This window comes from Nannospalax galili, unplaced genomic scaffold, assembly GCF_000622305.1.
Source record: "Nannospalax galili isolate Female #2095 unplaced genomic scaffold, S.galili_v1.0 scaffold1077, whole genome shotgun sequence".
Lineage (NCBI taxonomy): Eukaryota > Metazoa > Chordata > Mammalia > Rodentia > Spalacidae > Nannospalax > Nannospalax galili.
This window is the reverse complement of record NW_008340429.1, coordinates 1,367,959-1,393,088: the sequence shown is the minus strand read 5'-3', so window position 1 is coordinate 1,393,088 and position 25,130 is coordinate 1,367,959. Positions and strand designations below refer to the sequence as shown.

At 39.7% G+C, this 25,130-nt stretch overlaps 1 protein-coding gene across 3 annotated transcripts in view; it reads left to right on the top strand.

Annotated features, from left to right (window-relative positions):
* Diaph1 (diaphanous related formin 1) overlaps positions 1-25,130 on the top strand; it is a 103,411-nt gene that overhangs the window by 14,760 nt on the left and 63,521 nt on the right. The window contains exons 2-8 of one of the 3 annotated variants that reach the window (XM_017798805.2): positions 16,931-16,957; positions 18,735-18,887; positions 20,271-20,372; positions 20,672-20,802; positions 20,990-21,076; positions 22,457-22,517; positions 23,819-23,958. In XM_017798805.2, coding sequence (XP_017654294.1) covers positions 16,931-16,957; positions 18,735-18,887; positions 20,271-20,372; positions 20,672-20,802; positions 20,990-21,076; positions 22,457-22,517; positions 23,819-23,958 — 701 coding nt within the window. Of the gene's footprint in view, positions 1-16,930; positions 16,958-18,734; positions 18,888-20,270; positions 20,373-20,671; positions 20,803-20,989; positions 21,077-22,453; positions 22,518-23,818; positions 23,959-25,130 lie in introns of all 3 variants that reach the window. The other 2 variants (XM_008835505.3, XM_017798806.2) reach the window with 2 other exon arrangements.

Sequence of the window (25,130 nt, the reverse complement as noted above, 5' to 3'; positions counted from 1 at the left end):
ATTTAAATTCCAGGTCATTTTGTGCCTCCTTTTCAGACTTCCTTTTCTCTGAGGTACGCTTTTTCTTTTTTGAGGTGGGTATTGCAGCTCTGTAGCACTCCCAAATTAGGGTGTAGGTACCAGTAACTGTGATGTCAGAATCATGTTTGTTTTTCTATAAATGGTGGTGAGATGTCCATTCATTTGTTATCCTCCTTGGGCCATTGTTAAAAAATGGAAGGGAAGTTCTCTGTATTTGAAGTTATCCATTGTTTCTTTCTCTCCAGTTCTAATTGACTTCTATATAAAGTGGGCACTGAAGAAAGGAGTCCAGTTTTTATGCTTCTGTCATCATATATTATTTAATATTTACAAAACACCTTGAAAACAAAGTACGTTATATTGATTTTATCATTTATTCTCCATCGCCAGTCTGATGAGACAATATAGTCTGAAAGATAGGAATTCTAAAACTGTAGATTTAAAACAAAAACCTTACCTTTCCTTACTGCCATTTAGTGGAAATGTGGTAAAATTTGTGCAAAGCTAGATTAAGACTCATTGGTAATTGAGTTCAAGTCTGTGTTGTAAACTTCTGTTGCTCCATCATTTTAAGGAACTGAATGTCAGTCCTGTGACAGAATAAGAACTGAATCAGGTAGACTCCATAGGTCTGCCTTCTGTGATCCTGAATGTCTGTTTTTGGGTAGATACATAGAATTTGAGGGTATTTTTCTTTTTCTTTTCCTTTGGTCTTTTTGAGACAGGGTCTCCTTGTAGCCCCAGCTGGCCTGGAACTTGCTATGTAGACCAAGCTGGCCTCAAACTCACAGAGATCCTCCTGCCTCTGCCTCCGGAGTGCTGGGGCTAAAGGTGTGCACCACCACGCCTGGTCTGATACATGGAATTTGGAAGGAAGTTGATTGCAGTGACACTTGTGTCTCATTTTATCCCTAGGTAGCCTTTGTCACTACTGTGGGCTTATTAATTTTCAGGGGAAGTGGAAATACTCCTAAATGGCATCTTGTCTTTCCCATAATTGAATATTTTCCCTGAGGACAATTCATAAATCTCTCTGTGGGCTGAAGCACCAAGCAGGGTCTCTCCTGGTCTCATTCCTAGGGAAAGATTACTCTTGAGGGCTTGGTCGGGTGGTTTGCTATGCACAGTCGTCTACTCTTCTATCAGAACTCCACTTAAAACTGTTGTTCACTTTGACCAATTTGATTAGTAATGAATACACTGTGCTTAGAATGATGCTTCAAAACCTATAATGATGCTCACATTGAAATTATTAAAGTTTAAGGCATAGCTCATGAATAAAACATGGCTTTTACCCTTATACCATTTAACTGGTTTACAGAAAGTTACAACAAATATTTTATTAAGAAGAATCTGATATTAAATATTAAGAACCTGGCTTAATTCTTTTGTGTAATAATGTTAATGATAGCTAAGTGTAAATTTATAGACAAGGAATAGGGTTGTGTTTTTCTTATACTGTGTTATTGAAATGCAGTGTTACCTAATTAGTCTTCAGGTGTTTATTTAACAAGACACCTTTCATAGAAGTGATCCAGCACAACCACTTTGACAGAATGGTCTTTCACCATTCCATTTTATTTATGATCTCAGCGATGCTAAGAGGTGCATGTGCGGTTGTTTTATTTCTCTCCCTCCCTCTTTCTCTCTCTCCATATATTTATTCCTATTTTATGTATATGAATGTTTTGCATGCATGTGTGTAAGTGTACCTGTGTTGTACAATGCCCATCGAGGCCAGCAGAAGGTGTGGATCCCCTGGAACTGGAGTTATGGATGGGTGTGAGCTGCCATTGGGTGCTGGGAACTGAACCCAGATCCTCTCCAAGAGCAGCCAGTGCTCTTAACTGCTGAGCCATCTCTCCAGCCCCCTTTCTCTTCATTTTTGAGATCAGGTTTTCTTTCATAGCCTAGGTTGGCCTGGAACTATGTATGTAGCCAGGCTGGCCTCAAACTCAGTCTTCCTGCTTCTGCCTCTTGAGTGATAGAATTACAGGCATGCCCACCATACCTGGCCATTGCTTTGTTTTCAGTAAGGCTGAATGAAGCACAAGGAATTAAAATGACTTATAGGATGCGAGAAATAAAAATCAAAACTTGTGGCCTTTTTCTTTTAGACCTAGATCTAGATAAATTCTGGATTTAAAACAAAATATATTAGTGTATTGGTTTCCTATTGCTGTGTAACAAATTATCACCTAATTTAAAACATGGACAGTGTGGGTAGGTTCTCAGTATGACAGGGCTGAATCAGGGTGTCAGCTGAGCCAAGTCCTTATTTCAGCTCTGCTGAAAACTGCTTTTAAACTCATTTAGGGTATTGGAAGAATTCAGTCCTTCACAGTCGTGGTACTGAGATCTCTGTTTCTTTGGTGGCTGTCCTCTGGGGTCTGCACTCAGCACCTGTGTCGCCTATAATTCCCGTGTTTTTGGCCACCTCCAAGCCAGATGGTATGCTGATTCTGTGTGTCTATGACTTTTAGGTTTAAAGGGCTCGTGTTACTGGGTCAGGCCTACTTGGTAATCTTTTTCTTTCTTTTTTTTTTTTTTTTTTTTCAATTTGAGCAGTCTCACTACAATAGCACTGACAGGCCTGGAACTTGCTGTGTAGACCAGGGTGAACTGGAAGGGGACAGCTTTCATTTCTGTGTTGATTGATGGTTATGCAATCTAGTACCCTGCCAAGTATATTTATGTTTGATGATATTACTGTTGATGTAGTACTCCTTAAGCAGTTCATGTTGATTTAGGTTAAGACTTGATGAAACGGAATCTTTTTAAGTTCTATTTAATAAATGCAGTTGTCTTAATCTCTTTTCCTAACCAACTAATGACCTTTAGACATTTATCTACTCATTTATTTCTAGTAAATAAAAAGTCCTGTAGAATAGATTAATAATCATTTGCATGTAAAAAGAAATTTATAGTAATTTAAGCAAAATATAGACTGAGGAAAAGGCAGTATTACCTTTGTCAGTGAAGGACCCTAGGAGATAAACTGCCTTTGAAGTTGTAACTCAGCTTTATATTAGCGGAATCTAAAAACCTGAGGAAGGAAATCGGGGCCAAGTCAAGAGTAAGGCCTGATAAGCAGGTGAGCATCTTGCAAGGCTGCAGTAAAAGCCAACTACTTAGACATCTAGCAAGAACATGGGTAAAGGAATTTGCTACTATGTCTTTTGTGTACCTAAACTCACCATAACCAATCATCAGCTTTCCTGAACATATCAGAGAAAAAAAATTTCTGTGGGATGGAATGAGTATTCATGGCAGTTCAGGTAGTGAATCAAACACAAAAGGGCAGAAACTATTAATATATGGTCCAGACAAGCTAAGAATCTGGGTCAGGCATACACAGATATTCTCAGTTTAAAAAGCCAGAACATAAACCATTGGTGATGAGAGTCTTCAAGCATCTAGTCCAAATCTTATCACTACACTGTGTGTGTGTGTGTGTTGTTTTGGATTTCAAAATCCTACTACGCCCTCACTCACTATGTAGCCCAGGCTGGTCTTAGAACTTGTGGTCTTCCTACCTCAGCCTCCCCAGTGTTGCAGTTGTAGGTGAGTGTCCTCACTTTATCGCTCCATTTTAGCTGGTTGCTCTCTGCCTGGCACAGAGCAGTTACACTTGGGGCTTTCTTTTACCTTTCTCCTCTGTTAGGTCTCCTGTTCCTAATATTTTAAGTCTTCCACTTGATTTTCTCTTTTATTCTGGTGGAACATATCCTAAAATAACCTCCTGAAATACAAAGTGACAAAATTCTTTTTGAGGCTTAAGGTCTGAAATGCCTGTTTTGAAGCTCTATTTGATTGATAGTTTTGTTTGTGTCTGAACTTGTAGCTTGGAAAATGTTCTTTAGATTTTTTTGAAGCATGGTCTCCCTGTAGCTCCAGCTAGCCTGAAACTTGCTATGTAGACCAGGCTGGCCTTTACCCTGTAGAGATCCACCGGCCTTTGCCTCCCAAGAGCTAGGATTAAAGGTGTGCATCACCATACCCTACTGTTCTTCAGATTTTTAAAGGCTTGTTCCATTATCATTCAGATGCTAATATTACTAATGTTAATTTGCATTAAGAAATGCAAAGCTGCTTTGATTCCTTTATATATGACCCACTCCCATCCTTCTGTTGAATTCTGTAAGGTTCTCTTTGTATGATGAATATTTTGAAATTTAACCATGTTGGTATTTATGTAATCCATTTCATCCTATCTTTCAGTACTAGGAAATGTATTCCCTTGAAAAGTTACTTGCTCTTTTGTCTGCTCTTTCTCATTATTTGAATATTGAGTTTCCCATACTGTTTTTAGTTTTGTTTGTTCTTACTTCCCCCTTCATGGCTCATGTTAGGAGCTTTCCTTAGATGTCTGATAATCCTCAGTTGGCTGCTCATAGAAAATCAGATGAGATAAACAGCAGAGTAGAAACTCTGGATGCATGAATTGTTGGATACTTTAAAAATTATTATTATGTATGTGTGCATGATGTGTGTTGGGGGGTGCATGTATACTATGCATGTGTGGAGGTCAGAGGACAACATGGTGAAGCCAGTTCTCTCCTTTCTCCTTTACATGGATTGGACTCAGATTGTCAGTCTTGAGCAGCAGGTGCTTTACCTGCTGAGTCATTGTACTGGGCCTTATTGCGTATATTATTGTAGGGTATCACTGATTGTGTACACATACATTACTATAGGACGCAACCATCTAATCTCTACAGAGCATTCCCATATGCCCCTGCCCCAGCACCCACATAGCCTCCATCATTACCAGTACTCTGCACTCATATGACACATTTGTTAGAATTAATGAGTGAGATAGCATAATCATCCAAAGTCCATAGTTAACACTAAGGTTCACTCTTGGTATATCGGTTTGGAAAATTATATCCATCATTCTGTTATCATACAGAGTATTTTCGTTGCTATCAGAGTTCTCTTTCCTGTGTCTTTTTATCCTGTTTCTTCCAAAAACTGATCTTTTAATGTCTCCATAGTTTTGCCTTTTCTATACTGTCATACAGGTGGTACTTATTTCATATCGGCTTCTTTCACTTAGTAATACACTTTTAAGATTCCTTTGTCTTTTTATAAAGCTTGATGGCTCATTTTAACACTGAATAATACTCTATCGTGTGTGTGTGTGTGTGTGTGTGTGTGTGTGTGTGTGTGTGTGTATGTATCGCAGTTTATCCCTTCACCTATTAAATAAATCTTGGTTGCTTTCAAGTTTTCACAATTCTGAATATATATAGGTACTGTGAACTTTGTATGAAAGTTTTTGGGTAGGTACAAGTTTGGCACAAGTTTTCATCTCTTTTAAGTAGATAAATACAAGGAAAGCCAAGCAAGGTGATATATACCTGTAATCCGAGTACTCAGAAGGCAGATCCAGGAGCTCATCATGAGTTTGAGGGTGGCCTGGGCTATATAGTATGATTTTTGTCTCAAATTACTTACCACCCCTCCAAAAAAAAAAAAAAAAAAACCGCATTACACACCAAGGAACTTAGTTATTTGATAGTATGGTTAGACTGTTCAGGTTTAGAAGGAGCTGCTGTACTTTTCCAGTGACTCTCTCATTTTGCATTTTACCAGCAGTGGATGAGAGTTCTTGTTTCACATCCTCACCAGCATTTGGTCTCATTAGTGTTCTGCATTTGGCCGTTGTAGTAGGTTTGCAATTGTAGTTCGTTGTTTGAATTTCCATTTATTTCCCTGATGACATAGGCTGCAGAGCATCTTTTCATGTGCTTTGTTGCTGTTACATGTGTATGTTCTTTGGTAGAATGCTTTCCTAGCATGGGTAAAGCCCTGGGTTTGATCCCTAGTACTACATAAACTAGGTGTGATGCATAAGGTGAGTTGGTAAGCTGCCCTTTTTTATTTGGTTCTTTTACTTTTGAATTTTGAGTTGTTGATATAGTTTAGATAGTAGTCTTTTATTAGATAAGCCTTTAGTGAGTATTTTCTTCCAGTCTAATGGTTCATCTTCTTTTCTTGGCATTGTCTTTTGCAGAGCAGTGGTTTAAAGCATTTTTCCTCCCAAGAGGCATATCCTAGTAGTTCTATTAAGAACCAACTTAATATCAGCTTGTTTGAAGAAAGTTTTTTAGAGTAAATGAGTAGTTTAATTATTTAAAAAATTTTCAAAATAAGAATTATTTTAGCCAGGCTAGGTGATGCATGCCTGTAATTCCAGCACTGAGGAGGTGGGAGGCAAGCAGATTTCCATGAGATCCAGGCCACCCTGGTCTACATAGGGAGTTCCAGGCCCTCTGAGGCTACAGGGAAACCCTGTCTCAACAAACAAACAAAATTATATTATTTATTTACTTCTTTTTAAAGTGTGTGTGTGTGCACTTGTCTGTATGTGTACCCTATATTTAAGTGCCCATAGAGGACAGAAGAAGGTGTGTTTGATCCTTGGAAGTGAAGCTGCAGACAGTAGTGAGTAGCTGAATGTGAGTACTGGGGGCTGAACCAGGTCCTCTGCCAGAGCAGGAAGTGCTATTACCCATCAAGTCATCTCTCCAGCCTGGTAGGGACAGGATATCAGCAAGGCTCTAGACCCCAGAATAGCTAAAATTGTCAATAAATTAAGCATTATCTTGCTTAATAGTTTTAACTTTCATGTAAATATATTATTATTTAAAATATTAGTCTCTGAACTACATTATAATTATTTTAGTTTACTATTTTAATTGAATTTAAACCAGGATTTCTGAGACTTCCAAACAGTTTTCCAGTATGGGGGGCTAGAACTGTAGCTCAGTTGGTAGAATGCTTTCCTAGCATGGATAAAGCCCTGGGTTTGATCCCTAGTACTACATAAACTAGGTGTGGTGATACATTCACTCTGGGCTTCATTGCAAGTTGGAGGCCAACTGGGGTTTGGGCACAGCATAAGACCCTGCTTTTAAGGGCTTGGAGAGATGGCTTAGTGGTTAAGCACTGGCTTGCAGAGGACCCCGCTTCAGTTTCCAGCCCCCACATGGTGGCTAATAACCATTCATAACTCCAGTTGCAGGGGATCCAGTGCCCTCTTCAGTCCTCTGCAGTTATTGCGCAACATGGATGTACTTACATGCAGACAAAACACTCATACACATAATATTTTTAAATAAATTTAAAAGATTTTTTTAAAGACTGCTATTGAAAAAACAGCCAGGAATGTGGCTCAATGGGTAAAGCACTGGCTGTGCAAACCTTATAACCTAAGTAAGCTCAATTCCTGGAACTCATACCCATGTTTTAGGCAAAAAACTAGATATAGTGGTGCTCATCTATAATCCAAGCATTCCGACCAGTTAGCTTGGAATACTCAGTGCAACAGCAGAAATAGCAGAGACTCTGCCTCAACAAGGTTTAGAAGGCAAGAACTTCCAAAAGTACCTTATGATTTGTACATGTACACATAAACACTCTGAACAAATAAATTATAATAATTTTTTTTTAGTTTAAAAAAAAGCTTTATGGGACTAGAGAGATGGCTCAGTGGTCAAGAGCACTGTCTGCTATTGCAGAGGACCTGGGGTCGATTCCCAGCACCCATATGGCAGCTAACAACTGTCTGTAACTCCATTTCCAGGGGATCTGATTCCCTCTTCTGACCTCCTCTGGCATTGTACAACATGGGTGCCCTTACATACGTGCAGGCAATACACTCATACACAGCTTTATGTGTATGTGTGCATATGTCACATGTGTGCAAGTGCTCATAGAGGCTAAAAGAGGGTGTTGGGTCACTTGGAGCTGGACTTATAGGTGATTGTGAGCCAGTGGACTGGGTGCTGAGACTGAATTTGGGTGCCCTGCAAGACCAGTATGCTCTGTTAACTGCTAAGCCTTCTCTCCAGGCTCATAAATAAATATTTTTTTTAAGTTTCCCAGTATGGGCATAAATGAACATCTTTTCTACATATAAACTATGAAATACCTGCTGCAGTATGTCACATGGTGGCATATGTCTTTAATTCCAGTGCTTGGCGAGTTCAAGGCCAGCCTGGTCTACATATATGTTCCAGGCTAGTCAGGGCTCCATAATGAGATGTCTCAGAGAGAAAAAAAAATTCACAGAAATATTTCAAACTTTATTTTATGTGTATGAGTGTTAATGCCTACATGTAAGTGCACCCATGTCATGCAGTGCCCATGGATGCAAGAAGAGGGTGTTGGATCTCCCTGGAACTGGAGTTACAGATAGTTATTAGCTGCCATGTGGGTGCTGAGATTCAAACCCAGTCCTCTGCAAGAGCAGCCAGTGCTCTTAACTGCTGAGCCATCTTTCCAGCCCCAGCACAGGAATATTTTAAAGGCTTTTGGTACATAGAATGTGTGTATAATGGGCTGAAGAGATGGCTCAGTGGTTAAGAACACTGTTCTTGCAGAAGACCCGGGTTCGAATCCCAGCACCCACATGGCAGCTAACAACTGTCCATAACTCCAGTTCCAGGGGATCCAACAACCTCTTCTGTCCTCCACTGGCATTGCACGACATGGATGCACTTAACTACATGCAGGCATAACATTCATACACATAAAATAAAAATAATAAATTTTAAAAATTAAAAAAAATAATGAGCGGGGAGCAAGAGGCGTTTTTCCCTCCCTCCAGGCTTCTTTACAAAAACAGCCATGCTGAAGACATGGAGCTTCACAAAAGGAAGGAAAGATGGAGAAAAAGTATTAGCCTTCTAATACACAAAAAAATAATAAATTTTTAAAAATAATTTCATAATTATAGAACAGAAAATATTTAAAATTCTTGTGCAATATAAATTCTAAAGACTAAATGTATTCCATATTAATAAAATATTAAAATACTATGAGCTTCCCATAAATTGGATCAGTGGTTCATAGTTATGTAAAGAACGCTTAGGTCTTACACACTAATTTTCTTTTAAAATAATCATTGAAATGAGTATCATTGAGTTCTCTTTGATATTCCTGTTTTGAATCAGTTTGTCTAACACAGGGTCTTACTGGTTTCAAAATTCTCATCACCCTGCCTTTGTCTCCTGAGTGTTGGATTTGTAAGTGTATATTGTGATGCTTAACTTCTAGACTATTTCTTTTCTTTTCTTTGTTTTTTTTTTTTTTTTTGTTTTTTGGTCTTTTTGAGGCAGGGGCTTCCTGTAGCCCCAGTTAACCCTGACCTCCCTATATAGACCAGGCTGGCCTTGAACTCACAGACATCTGCCTGCCTCTGCCTATCAAGTGCTATTCCATCACACCCGGCCTAGAATATTTCTTAAAACCTTTAATGTAACTTACAAATGTTTAAATTCATCTGTAATATTGAAGCAGCAAATGTCAAGTGTGTTTTCTTATATACTTTTGCCTGTCACTATTGTAAAGAATGTGTTAGTAAGAGGAATCAATAAAGTGTGGGTGATTATTTTTCTTTTTACTTTTTTTTTTTTGGTCTTTTTTGAGACAGGGACTCCCAGTAGTCCCAGCTGGCCTGGAACTCACTATGTAGACCAGGCTGTCCTTGAACTCACAGAGATCCACCTGCCTGCCTGCCTCTGCTGGGACTAAAGGCGTGTGCCACCACACCCAGCTCAATTATTTTTCATTTGAAGAAAAAAACTTGAACTTATTTTAAAGTTCTAAAACTGTCCATTCAGCTCTTAAGACAAAAAACAAAAAACTCTGAAAAAATAATGTCTAGTGAATATTCTTTGGGCATTAAAAGCCTTAACAAAAATTCTTTTTTTAAAAATTTTTTTATACTTTAATAGATTATTAGTGTACATCTAAATGTACATCTACCACTGGGTGTGGTGGCACACACCTTTGGTCCTAGCACTTGGGAGGCAGAGGCAGGTGGATGATCCCTGTGAGGTCAAGGCCAGCCTGGATTATATAGGGAGTTTCAGGCCAACTGAGCCTACAGGGAAACCCTATCCCAAAATCCTAAATAAATAAATAAATAAATAAATAATAAATAAATAAAATAAATGCCAGTGTTCTCCATTAGCATAAAGTTTTAAAAATTTATTTTCATTTTTATATGTGTGAGTGTTTTGCCTGCATGTAAGTGCACCCATGTGTGCAATGCCCACGGAAGCCAGAGAGGGCGTCATATCCCCTGGATCTGGAGTTACGGTTATTAGCCACCTTGTGGGTGCTGGGAACTGAACTCAGATCCTGTGCAAGAGCAGCCAGCATTCTTAACCACTGAGCCATCTCTCCAGCTCCTTGTATGAAGTTCTGTGAAGTGCAGTATGGTAGGACAGTATTTAATGATTGTCCTGTGCCTCTAGGGATATATTAGTTACTTTTCCTGTCCTGTAACCAAAATACCTACAGAAACAATGTAAACGAGGAACTTAGCATCCTCCTGGCTTGGCTTTTTCACTGCTGAGATTATAGGCATTTGCTACCACACCCAGCTTGAGTCAGTTTTGGCTCAGGACTTCAGAGGGTTCAATCCATAGTTGCTTGGCACCATATGTTTGGGCAGAACATCATGGTGCTAAGAACCTGTAGCAGATGAGAGCTGCTCACTTCGTGGTTGACCACGAAGCAGAGGGTAAAACAAGAAGCTGAATACTCCAAGGACCTGTCCCCAGTGACCTAGACCCCACCTCCTAAAGTTTCTACAACCTCCCCCAAAAGCATCTCCAACTGGAGCTCAAATTATTACTATTATTATTATTAATTATTATTTTTGACACAGGGTTTCCCTGTAGCCCCAGCTGACCCGGAACTTGTTATGTAGACCTGGCTGGCCTTGAACTCACAGGTACTCTGCTGGGACTAAAGGCGTGTGCCACCACACCCAGCTGGAGCTCAGATTATAAGCATGTTGGGGAGACATTTCATAATTAGTCCCTGACACAGGGTACCTTGTAGTTGTTGTTTGCTTGCTTGGGTTATTTTGTTTTCATTTTTCTTTTTTTTTTGAGACAAGGTCTTCCTGTAGCTCCAGCTGTCCTGGAATTCACTATGTAGACCAGGCTGGCCTGGAACTCACAAAGATCTGCTTACCTCTGCCTCCCAAGCGCTGGGATTAAAGGCGTGCGCCACCATGCCTGGCCTTGTTTTCATTTTTTAAGTGAATGAATGAGTGAATTTGTGTGTGTGGGGTGTGTGTGTGTGTAACAGGTATGTGGAAGTCAGAGGACAACCCTTAGGAGTTGGTTCTCAACTGTGTTGGCTCTGGGAACTGAACTGAGGTCATCAGGCCCGGGGCAAGCATCTTTACTCATTGAGCCATCTTTATTTGATTTTTGACAAGGTAGCCTAAGCTTCAAACGGAAAATCTTCGTGTCTCAGTTTCCTTAATGCTGTGATTACAAACTTGCACCACCATACCCAGTTTGAGTCAGGTCAGTTTCCATAAAGGTTATAAGATGTGTATCTAGATACATTTTTTAAAATATAATTGTCCTGTAAACTTTAGAACCATTTTGTTGATAATCCACAAAATAACAACCAAGTTTTTTTTTTTTTTAATTTGTGTGTGTGTGTGTGTGTGTGTGTGTGTGTGTCTGTGTCTGTGTCTGTGTGTGTACGCGCGCTGGTCATGGGTGTTAGATCCCCTGGAGCTGGAATTTCAAGCAGTTGTAAGCTGCTGGACATGGTGCTGGGACCTGAACATTGTCTCTGTAAGAGCAATAGGTGCTTTTAACCACTGAGCCATTTCTCCAGTCCTAAAACTTGAGATTTTTTTCATTGGGATTGCATTTCACCTGTAGTTCAAGTTTGGAAAAACGTGGTCCTATCACAATTGAGCCTTCTACTTGAGTATGGAATAACCATTTATCTCTTTCTTTGATTTTGTGGTTTTAGATCTTTTACATATTTTGTTAGATTTAAAACTAAGTTTTATTTTGGGGAATGCTAGTGAAAATGATTTTGTGTTTTAAATTTCATATTGCAATTGTTCATTGCTACTTTGTAAGAAAGTGATTCTTTTATTTATTAACCTTGCCTTGTATCTTGGGTCCCACCACCTCCTTCCCTACCCACCCAACTTCGTGTCTTTTTAAAAATAATCCATCAAGGGGGCTGGAGAGATGGCTCAGTGGTTAAGAACACTGGCTGATCTTCCAGAGGACCTGGGTTTGATTGCCAGCACCCACATGGTGGCTAACAACCATCCAAAACTCCAGTTCCAGGGGATCTGACATCCTCTTCTGCCCCCTGCAAGCTTTACCATGGGTTCATTTACATACATGCAGGCAAAACACTCATACACATACATTTTTTTGTTTTTTTTTGGGGGGGGTTGGTCTTTTTGAGATAGGGTCTCCCTGTAGCCCCAGCTGTCCTGGAACTCACTATGTAGACCAGGCTGGCCTTGATCTTGCAGAGATCTGCCTGCTTCTGCCTCCCAAGTGCTGGGACTAAAGGCTTCTGCCACCATGCCTGGCCACATAAATTAAAAAAAAATAAAATCCAACTGGGTGTGGATTTATTTGCAGTAGCTAGCCATATTAGATATTATTGTGATTAGTGGGCTACCGTATTGGACAGTAGAGCTTTGGGTGATCTACTTAGATTAGATCAGTAAGCTTTAGGTCTTTCTTCCCTTAGAAAAGATTTTTTCTGTCTTCTGCCTCAAGAGTAAGAAAGGCCAGTTTACTGGGGTTCTGAGAGACTGGAGGAGAAAATGCTGAATGTTCCAGTATGTAGTAGGCATATTTACTTAATCTTTTTGGTGTAGGATCCTTGCTTAGAACTATGCTCCCAATCCAGAGGCTATCTGTTTTACTCTTTCCTGAGAGTAAACTTGTAGATTTCTGCTGATAGGTAGTTTTCCAGGGACATTGTGAGACTGGATTGGGGTGGGGAATTTAAGGATTTAACTACTTAAACAACTTTGTCCCTATTGTTAGCAACCGCTTTTCTGTAGCCCCCATTTCCATAGGAATTTGGTAGTACTGATTCCTGAGTCTTTCAAGATCTTTCAGTATAATTATGCCATTTCTTACTTCTGGTTTAGAGCTCTGCTTTCTATGTCACTTGGTACAACTAATTTCTCATGCCCTAGCTTCAAAATTTAGCTGCAGTTGCTCTTTTCTTATTCTTTAGGATCGTTCATTAATTTTTTCCCATTATTTCTTTCTGAAAGGTCTCTTTTCTGTAGATTAAATGAGCTTTAGGAATGGGAGAAGTTATATGCTTTGATTCAGTTGTCATCTTTGCCTAAAAGTTACTAATCTGTATTCATGAGCCAGATCTGCTTTGATACTTTTTTAGTTCAGAGTTTATGCTTTCTTGAGTACACTGTATTTGTAGTTAAAGGTTTTTGTGGTAGTATATAGTGGAAAACTCTATAGGAGGGACAGAAAGTGTGGTCTAGCACAGTCAGCTAGCACAGTGAGGGTTAGAAGCAGAAGAGAGCAAAGAAGGGGGACTAGAAGCGCTCAGGGGTAGGTAGCATGCTCAAAGGTAGGTAATGTGCTCAGAGGTAGGTAGCATTCTTAAAGATTTTAAAAGGTGGGACATCTGAGGCCTCAGACATAAATACAGCTTCAGTAGCATTTGTCTCCCTGGAATCTATGGTTTTTAGTTCTTTTACTTCTTATCTAGGAACTTCTTAATCTACATCTCAGCTACTCCATAAAAAAAAAAAAAAAGATTTTTAGGGGCTGGAGAAATGGCTCAATGGTTAAGAACACTGGCTGTTCTTTGTAGAAGACCCGGGTTTGAATCCCAGCACCCACATGGCAGCTCATAACTGTCTGTAACTCCAGTCCCAGGGGATCCAACCGCCTCTTCTGTCCTCTTCAGGCATTGCATGACAGGGGTGCACTTATCTACATGCAGGCAATACACACATACACATAAAAATAATATTTTTTAAAAAACCAAAAACAAACTAATGATTTTTAAAAACACCAAGAAAAGCTGTTTCAAGCAGCTATGCGTTGAATCTGTAAGAAAAAACCTTCAGTAGTAAGTAAACCACATACTCATCACCCTGTAGTAGCAGGTTTCCATGTCAATAACTGGGCTTGCTGTTTGAGTTTTTCATTGGGCTCAGAAATAGAATTTGGCCTGTTCTCTTGCTTAGTTTGTTGGGTGTTTCTGCCCCCTGCTGGCCTTCTTTGGGAACTGCAGCTTTTTCTGTGTGGATCGCTTCTGGGATACTTATTCCAAGTTGAGCACTGAAAACATGGATTATTTTCTTTGTTTTAGTTTTTTTGTTCGTTTATTTTTGTGATTTTTTTGAGACAAAGTTTCATAACCCCAGGCTGACCTCGAGCTCTCTAATTGCCAAGGATGACTTTGAGCTCCTGATTCTATTGCCATCACCTCTAGATTACAGTCATGCACTGCCATGCAGGGCTTATCTAGTGTTGGACTCAAACCCACATCCCTGCTATATGCTAGGCAAGCATTTTACCAAATGAGCTGCATCCCCAGCCCCCAATAACTTTTTAAAGACCAAATATATTTCTAAAGATACTTAAGGAAAACAAGGGAAATGAGCATTTTCCTTCTTGTGAAGATGTATATTTACTTTCTTATCTAATGGCAGAATTCCTGGTAATGAACTAGGGGTACAAGGCAGAAGAATTTAGAGAGTACAAAGACTTTGGTCTTTGGGACCTGGAGACTTGAGTTCCAATTGTGTGACTGATGATTTACTTTACCTATCTGGGTGTCACTTTCTTCATTGAAAGAATGAGGAGGTGGAATAGGGGCTAGAGAGATGGCTCAGTGGTTAAGCTCACTGGCTGCTCTTGCAGAGGACCTGGGTTAGGTTCTTAGCACCCCCATGGTGGCTAACAGTTGTCTGTAACTCCAGTTCTAGGGGATCTAACATCCCTTTCTGGCCTCCGTGGGCATTGCATGCATGTAGTGCACTTAAATACATGCAGGCCAAGCACTCATACACATAAAAAATAAGAACAAATAAAAATTTAAAACAGAAAAAGATGGACTAGGTGTTGAGGACTTCTCCTAGGATAGCTCTGCACACAAGGGACTTCAGTCTGGGAGTATGTTAGAGGAGGCAGACAATCAAAGAAAACTGTAGTCCACTATCAATACTGTGAGTCAGGCAAGTATCTGTTACTGTGGAAACACCAGGACAGGTATCTATCCAAGAAGAGTGATCATCCTGCGGGGCCTCTTGGAGTGAACCTTGACAACACAATGTAGGCTGAGGGAGGCCCAGTCTAGGGAACGTCTGGACTGGTGAGGCAGTGTGATCTGTTTAGACCTGCAACTAGTTCTGCATGGCAAAGAAATAAGTGGTTGAAATAGAGGGTTTGTTTGGTGGAGAGACTGGGGATGAGGGAGTAGAGTCATACACCATGGTAAGGAGTTTGGGTTTTAAATTGAAGGCAGTAAGAGGTTACTTGAAGGGTTTTGGCTAGGGAAATAACATGAACAGTCTGTCATTTGTTTTTTAGATAGTCTCATGTAGCCCAGGCTGGCCTTGAACTCACTATGTGGCTGAGGTTAACCTTGAACTCCTCATCTTCTTTCCTCTACCTCATCTCAAGTGCTGGGATTACAGGTGTGCTCCACCAAGTCCAGATTTAGAAAAATGACTCTTGGATATGGTATGGAGAATGGATATGGTGTAGGGCAGACGGCACGGAAGGCAGCCAGATCAGCTAGAAGGTCATTGTAGTAAAAAAGCAGGAAACAATACTGGCATGAGCTTCGATAGTGGAAGTGGACGGAAGAGAGATGAATCCAGAGTCTAGACTTGCTCTTCAGACTTTAAAGTATCTATCCATGTATATGTAATTACAAACATAATTATGTAGAAGAAAATAGAAAACAGAGTAATTACGTAATCACCATCCAGGTTAAGAAATAGAAAATTGTAAACACTTCAGAAACCTCTTTGTCCCCTTCCCCAGTCATAGCTTCCAAGTAATCACTGTTTGTTTTGGCATTTGTAGTAATCGTGCCCTTTATAATTTTATACTCTACATATTATGGATTTACATGTTCTTAGTATATTAGTGTCAGTGAGTTAATGATTCAGTATATTTGTGAGTAGTTATAAGTTTATCACTTTCTTTGGATAGTTACTTTCCCTTGTACCAGCATATTCTTGATGGCTGTTTGGATTGTTCTGTTTTAGATGTTCCAGTATGTCTACAAATGCTTTTATTACTTGTGCACATTTTAGCATCATAGATGCTTCCAAATTGCTGTGTTAAATCATAATGTATGTGCACATTTAATTTTACTAGATAATGCCATTTGTTTTCCTAAGTGGCACAATGGTTTTCACTAACTCCCACAGTGTATGAAAGCCCCCGTTCTTCTACAGACAGACAGATGTAAAAATTCCTACCCCCCCCCCCAGTTTTAGGAATCAAACCCACAGTCTCACACATGCTTTTTCTGTCAGTCAAGAGTATCGGCTGGTTTGCAGTGCTAGGAATCAAACCCAGAGCCTCGTACATGCTGGGCCAGTACGCTACTTTTTAGAAATCTGACCAGGGTCTCAATAAGTTACTCAGGCTGCCTTGGACTTACTGTGCAGCTCAGGTAGATCTTGAACTCACAATCCTCCTGCTTCAATCTACCAAGTAGCTAGAATTGCAGAATTGCACAACTAGGCACAGATTACTGTAATTTTAATTTGTATTTCCTTATTTACTAAAGAAGTTGAACATTTTTCAATGAAGTTGAACACTTTTCAGTAAGTTGGTTGGTTACTGGCTTTAGAGTGTATTCAGTTCTCTACTTTTTCCCAGGTCTTATGTTAGTGCTTATAAAACTGTTCCTGTCTCTTACCAGAGAGAATGTGCTTAAACAGCACTTTGGCAGAAATCTTTTAGCATGTGGAAAGTAGCTTAGGGGTTTTCATTTATTTTCATTTCCTTTCTCCCCCCAACCATTCTGGTATTTGGGAGGTTTCTTGATATTTCACTGATCTCTTTTCTCTTTCTTCTTCCTCCATTTTTCTGTTTCCTAGACTTTGAAGCGACTCATGGCAGATGAGGTAAGGAAATTTTGTCTGGCATGTGCATGTTCCGGCACATTTTCTGTACTCTAACACTGGCTCGTTTCCACGACTTTCTTTAACTTCTATTAGTAGTATGGGTTCTAGTCTCAGAGCATCCCAAGGCTTTTTCTAACTCTTTGCTCCATTTAACCCATTGCATGCATTTCTTTTTTAAAAATACTTTATTATTTGATTTTATGTGTATGAGTGTAGTGCCTGCATGTATGTAAGTGCACCTGTGCATGCATCGCTCATGGAGGTCAGAAGAAGGTGTTGGATCCCCTGGAACTGGAGTTACAGATGGTTGTTAGCTGCCATGTGGGTGCTGGGATCTGAATCCAGGTTCTCTGCAAGAGCAACCAGTACTCTTAACCACTGACCCAGCTCTACAGCCCTGCATGTATTTCTTTGGCATATTCATTAACTTCTAAAGTTGAACAGTTTTTAAACTCCAACCTGGCCAGCATTGTAGATGCCACTCATCACTTGAAGCCTAGAGTACTTGCATATAGTTACTTTATCTTCAGTGGGTTGAGCTGATGAAGCTACAGCTTATTGCTGTCCCTCACCCCCATCAGACAGGGACTCTCACTATATGTAAGCCCAGTTTGACCTGGAACTTAATATGTGACCCAGGCTGCCTTCAACTTTCAGTCCTACTGCCTTAGCCTCTGGAGTGCTGGGAGTACAGGTGTGCGTCACCACTCTCAACAGAAGGCAGCTATGCTCCCTGGTATACCACCAATGCCGTTTTAATGTGAGCATCTTTGTTTGAGGTTAGAGGAATGGTTCATTAGTATTTGTTTGGCAGGAAGATGGCATATCTCTCTCTCTCTTTTTTTTTTTTCGGTCTTTTTGAGACAGGGTCTCCCTGTAGCTCCAGCTGCCTGGAACTCACTCTGTAGACCAGGCTGGCCTCGAACTCACAGAGGATCACCTGTCTCTGCCTCCCGAGTGCTGGGATTAAAGGCGTGTGCCCCCACGCCTTGCGGCATATGTATCTTTTAAGTACAGTGTATTTATTCTTTATTGAGTAGATGTCATGTAAAAAGGATTTTGAAGAATACATATTGAACTCAGGCTGCCTTCATCTTTCAGGTGTCATGGAACATCAAAAGGAGGAGAAAGGAATACTTCTTGGTTTTAAGGCATTTGCTTGTTTATCCCATGTGGCTTATTTATGTTAAAAAATCTATGGTTACAGCCGGGTGTGGTGTGTGGTGGCATATACCTTTAATCCCATCACTCAGGAGGCCAAGACAGGCGAATCTCTGTGAGTTCAAGGCCAGCCTGGTCTACACAGCCAGTTTCAGGTCAGCTGGGGCTGCAGAGAGACCTTGTCTCCAAAAAAAAAATCTATGATTATAATCACCTTTTGAAGAGAGGAATCCTCTTGGACCCTGGCCTCTTTTATTACTGGGTAGCTGGAAGGAAGCAAAAGGCATTTTAGTGAGATAGCTCTGTACGGAGATGCTTTTGATTCTATGTTGCTAAGGAGAAATTAACAAAGTTTTCCTTTTAGAGAGGTTTGAAATCTTAATGCAGCATTTTCATTCCTCTAATGTTTGGTTGTAGGTGAAAATAGAGTCAGTGTGCAACGTTAAGTCTGAAGAAGACTGATTTTTTTTTTCTTTTCATATCAGAAAAATCTTGTGTTCTTTATGAATTAAAGGAACTATGCACGTGTAAGAGGGTAAAGGGTTGGTTATTTGGTATTCAGTTTGTTACATTAATGAACATGGATCATTGCTAATAATTTTTTCCCTTTTTTTAGCTGGAGAGATTTACTAGCATAAGAATTAAGAAGGAGAAAGAAAAGCCCAATTCTGCTCACCGAAATTCTTCCTCTTACGGGGATGATTCCACAGCACAGTCACTGCAAGATATTACAGATGAGCAGGTTCTGGTTCTCTTTGAACAGATGCTGGTGAGTTTGCCAGCCAAAAATATTTCTTCCTGAAAATGCATTAATGGGCATGGTGGAATTTTTTTTGTTGTTGTTGTTTGTGGGCTTTTTTTTTTTTTTAATGCATATTCTCTTGTAACTAGCTGTTACAGTTAACAGAATTAGAATTCTAGGCTTAATGTGGAACTTTTAAATACTAATCCCATTAAGTGAAGACTAAATATGCGACTACTAATCCACAGGATTGGAATCTATAAACTAAACTTCTAAGAAATATCTGTTTACTGGCCACCTTATTTATATTCTTCTGCCTATCAGCACTTCAGCCACAAAGACATGGTGTGAATGGACCAGTCTTTATAGTAGTGTGGAGACTGCTTTTGGGTTAAGTCAGAGAAGATGAAATGGGGAGGCATTTATAATAAACTGAGGAATGGGGGCTGGAGAGATGGCTCAGTGGTTAAGAGCACTGACTGCTCTTGCAGAGGACCCAGGTTCAGTTCCCAGCACCCACATGGCAGCTACACACTGTCCTTAACTCCAGTTCCAGGGGAATCGAATCCGAAGCCCTCTTCTGACCTCCGCGGCAGTGCACGACATGGGTGCACTCACGTACATGCAGGCAATACGCTCATACACATAAAATAAAAATAATAAAATATTTAAAACAAAACAAAAAAACCTGAGGAATGCAAAAGCATCATTTGCTGAAGGTTCTCTGTTTAGTGGGAGTTTGAAAAGATAACGCTGAAGGTAACTCACTAGAAGACCTTTAAAGATTATATCTGAAGTCAGCTTAGTTACGAGGTATATATAGATCTGACTTACTTTGTCTGTAGTTAAGAACAGTGAGTACAGAGGACACTTTGACCAAACCTTCTGAGATAGCCAGAGTAATAATAGGCCCCAGAATTGGGGCAGATTTTGCTGGCGTTGATTTGTTGGTGGCACCAGTTATCCAGTGCTTCTGTCCAGAGAGATTTTGAATGCCTGTCCTCAATGCAGAAAACATTATGTGTGGTTTTCTTTCAGTAAAAACACAAGAAAATGTTCGTCTCTATTAAAAGTCCATTTTTCATATGGGAAAAGTTAGGATATATATAAATAAATGCCTATAATGATCTAGGGGTATAGCTTAGTGGTAGAGTGCATACCTAACGTGTAAGTATCATACCAAAAAAAGTGTCTATAAGGATTTACACTGAAATGTTAATTAAATGTTATCATTGAGAAATTTTCATTAGCTATCATAGTTTAAATCTCTGGAAATAAAGAAAACGTATTTATTTACTAATGATTCACTGTGTTCAACTCATCACTAAGTATAATAAGTATTAAACATTAAAAAACTTAACAAGGCAATTTTGTTTTTTCTCTTTCTCTTTATTTTTCTCCCTCTGCTAGGTGGATATGAACCTGAATGAGGAGAAACAGCAGCCTTTGAGAGAGAAGGACATTGTCATCAAGAGGGAGATGGTGTCCCAGTACTTGCATACTTCCACAGCTGTGAGTTCTGGGGCAGGTTCCCGTGGCACAAGAAGCTGAGCCCTTTCTTGGACTTGCTTATTTTGCCACTTTTATAGGACATTTTTGTGTCTGACAAATCTGTTTCATTCCCTTATGAAAGCCTACTCTTACTTTACTTTTTTTCTGATCTAAACCTTTTATGAACTATATGTGAGTCTCATATAGTTTGGACTCTATGATGGGTGTCTTCCCCGATATTATTTAATTTGTGTTGACTAATTAGTCTACAACTTATGTGTGGACTCAGTGTTTACTCTTTCTGTATGCTTCCTGTCCAGGGAATGAACCAAAAAGAGAGCTCTAGGTCTGCCATGATGTACATTCAGGAGCTAAGGTCAGGCTTGCGGGATATGCATCTGCTTAGCTGCCTGGAGTCCCTTCGAGTCTCTCTCAACAATAACCCTGTGAGGTGAGAATTCTGAGGTAACAGTAATAGAAACAAAATGCTATAGTTTACTGCAGGTGGCTGAAAACCAAAGGAAATAGGAAAGTATGAGAATAGTCTGGATTGGGAATAAAGAGTTAAACTTCTTTAAAATTAAAGGATAAACCTTGATTTGATTTGATAATGCATTGTCTCTTGTCTATCCTTACAGTTGGGTGCAAACATTTGGTGCTGAAGGCCTAGCCTCCTTATTAGACATCCTCAAACGACTCCAGGATGAGAAAGAAGAGACTTCTGGGTAAGAATTTCTGAGTCTTTATATTTTCTAGGTGGAGGGTCAGGGGGAGTTTGGCTTGGCTTGGGTGTTTGCATTGAAGGAAATAATAATAGCTAAATGCAGAATTATAGACTTGGGGAATATTGTGTTAACTGAAAATGAAGTTTACTGTGGAGGAGACTAGAGGATGAATGATGATTCTAGAGTGTCTTGCTTTGGTCTCTGTTGTTGTGATAAAAGACTGATCAAAAACAACATGGGGAAGAAAGTCTTACTCTTCCTGATCACAGTCCATTATTGAGGGAAGCCAAGGCAGGAATGGAGGCAGGAACTAAAACAGAGACCATGGAGGAATGTTCCTTACTAGCTTTCTTCCCCTAGCTTGCTCAGTTACTTTTCTTATATAGCAGGCCCACCTGCCCAGGGATGGCACTGCCCACAGTGGGCTGGATCCTCCCGTATCAATTACCAATTAAGAAAATGCCCCACAGACATGCCCACAGACCGGTCTAATGGAGGTAATTCCTCAACTGAGGTTCTCTCTTCCCTGTTTGTGTTGAGTTGACAAAAATTAAACAGCATATAGAAGGAAGACGAATTATAAATTTCTTAGGCATGTATACCACTTAAGATTATTAGTCTTCCATTTCTTTCTCAGTTTGGAAAGAAGATTGGTTTTGTTTAGAGCTGCCTTGTGATTTGGTTTGGGCCATAACACATTTTGATGGATTGGAATATATTGATTAGTTTGGGACTAGCTTTAGAGCAGTCTTCAGGATTGGAATGATCTGAGAATATGATGAACCATTTTAGGCTGCCATGATGCCATCTAAAGTGCCCACTACAACTTGGAATTTTTTTCTGAGACAAAAGCAAGAGACATGGAATCTTTCAAGTGGGACAAGGAATAATAGATGGGATGTTATCCTGATAGAGTTTAAAACTTAGGCACTAGAAGGGAGTTAAGGGACAGAGTTTTGTTTGATTTTTTTTTTTTCTTTCTTTTTTTTTATAGAGCTGGGGTTCAGATTCAGGGCCTTGCACTTGCTAAACAAGTGTTGTATTGCACTGAGTTCTGCTCCAGCCCCCAAAGGGCAGATCACAAGAGTATTTGTAAAATGTCTTTGATTGTTGGGATTCCTCTGATTTTTTGTTGGTGTTTCTGGGCCAAGTACTGTGTACTTTAGAGATGTCCAACCTTTTGACATTGTGATACAGCTTCATCTACAAATATGTTGGTCCACATTCATACCTGTCCTGGGACACATGCATGTTAGATACTACTCACCTACTAGTTGGAGGCATTCCTAATGTCTTAGTTTGCAAAGTTGAAAAATCACGTGCAGGGAGGCTGTATTATAAGATAAAGGAACTTCCCTGATTGTTTTCTGTGCACAGAAGCTACGATAGCCGGAATCAGCATGAGATTATTCGCTGCTTGAAAGCTTTCATGAACAACAAGGTGAGAGTCTCCCATTCCTATTCCCATCCAGTCTAGAGCCTCATTACTTCTTGTGTTTTCAGTTCCCCAAAGGAAGTACAAATATGAGATTTGAGACTTTGGCTTTCCCTTTACCTCTGTAGTTCTTCATTTTACCTGTGCGTAATGGACTACCCCCTCCACCCATTTCTAACTTCTTTTTCAGAGGGTAGACTAAATTTTCTTCCTATTACCTTGTATTCCTTTACTAATCTTGAGTTACTTGGCCTCTAGTTACTCTTTGGGGAGGTTTGCTTAATTCCTTCTTTTTTGTTTCTCCCAGACTGTTCCTAGTTGAGGATTTTTTTTTTCCATCTTCTTCATTTGTTTTATATTTAGGCCCAGGGTGTTCACAATTACTTGTCTCAGTAGAAATCTCCCTTTTTTGTTATTTAATTTTGTTACAATTAACCTATTCCTTGAGGGGGGGGAGGTGGTTAAAATTTTTTTTGAATCTTTGAATACACGAAATTCTATTGAGTCTCTTAGAAAATTATTTTGTTGTAATTTCTGTATTTAGCTGTATTGTAATAGTATTCTACTCTTAGTTTACTAGAGTACCACAAACTGGGTGTGTTTTTTTTTTTCCCTTAAAGATTATTTATTTTTATGAATTTTGCCTACATATATATAAGTACATCACGTGCATCCCTAGTACTCAAGGAAGCCAAAACAGGGTGTCAGAGCCCCTGGAACTGGAGTTAAGGTCAGGTGTTAGCTGCCATGTGGGTACTGGGAACTGAACCCATGTCCTCTGGAGGAGCAGTAAGTGCTCCTAACTGCTAAGCCATCTCTCCAGCCCCCAAGCTGGGTGTCTTAAACAACAGAAATTTATTGTGGAATAGTTCTGAAGGATGGAAGTCTGAGAGTCCATGTCAGCACATGTGGTTCTTAAGGCTATGAAGGAGAATATATTCAGTGCCTCTCCTGGCTTCTGGTCGCTTGCTGGCAACCTTTGCATCTCTTGGGTTATAGGTGCATCATTCTCTCTTCTTTGTGTGCCCATGATGTTCTCCCTATGTGTGTGTCTGGGATCCAGATGGTAAGGACCATTTATACTAGATGAAGGACCTACACTACTTCAGCGTGATGACTTTGTGATTTAACTAATTTCATCTGAAATGATTTTATTTCCCAAAAAATTACATTTTGAGGTACTCTAAGGGTTAAGATTCTAACACGAATTTGGGGAGAATATCATTCTATTCATAATAAGTCCTAAAGTTGTCTTTGTTTATATGATATTATCTTTAATCCTCTCTTCTTTGTTCTTATCTTACCAGTTTGGAATCAAAACCATGTTGGAGACAGAAGAAGGAATCCTACTGCTGGTCAGAGCCATGGATCCTGCTGTTCCCAATATGATGATTGACGCAGCTAAGCTGCTTTCTGCGCTTTGTATCCTTCCACAGCCAGAGGACATGTATGCGACTGGATCTATTTTTTTTCTCCATTCTCATTTTTACCATCTTTTAGTGTAGAGGAAAACTGAGTTGCTTAGGTGTCCTCTTGGTCTTAAATGTTGGGAAGACTATGTTTCTTCTCAAAAATGAACATTTGAATCCTAGTACAGGTTGAGAATCTCTAATCTGAAAATTGAAAATGCTCTAAACTGAAACTTTTAGCACCACCATGATCTCCAAGTACCATGAAACTTTGTTATGTGTATAAAATTATTAAAAATACTGTATATAATTAACTTTAGACTATAATGTCTATGAAACAAATGAATTTACATTTAGACTTGGATATCACCCCTGAGATAACATAAGCTTATGCAAATATTCCAAAATCTTTTAAAAAAAGAAATGAAATGGTTCAAAGCATTTTATATAAGAATAGTTGACCTGCATTTAAGAAAAGATTCCTGGACCTGTGAGATAGCTCAGTGGGTAAAGGCACCAAGCCTGACTATATGAGTTCGATCCCTGGGCCCTCAAATTGTCCTCTGACCTCCAACATGTACCATGACATACATGTGCTCATAGGCGCACAACACACAGAATAAGCACAAAAAGAGATGAGAACAACTTAAATGTCACACACACACACTCTCTCTCTCACACACACACACACACACACACACACAATAAATAAATAAATAATATTAAAAAGATTCCTAAATAATGAGGACCATTGTGAGTATACTACTGATCATCAGAATTATAGCAGGGCCTGGAGAGATGGGCTCAGCAGTTAATAGCATGTACTGCTCTTGCAAAGGATCCAAGCTCAGTTCCCAGCTCCCACATTGAACGGTTTTAGAACTACCTGTCACTCCAGCTCCAGGGGGATCTGAAGCCTTTGACTTCCAAAGGCACCAGCATTCACGTGCATATACTGACATGCAAACCCACAGCACATACACATGATGAAAAATAATTTTTCAAAGTGTAGTTGAGGGGTTAGAGAGATGGTTCAGCAATCTTGCAGAAGACCCGGGTTTGAATCCCAGCACCCACATAGCAGCTGTCCATAACTCCAGTTCCAGGTGATCCGATGACCTCTTCTGTCCTCCATGGGCATTACATGACATGGGTGCACTTACATACATGCAGGCAATACATGCATACACATTAAAAAAAGATAAAATTA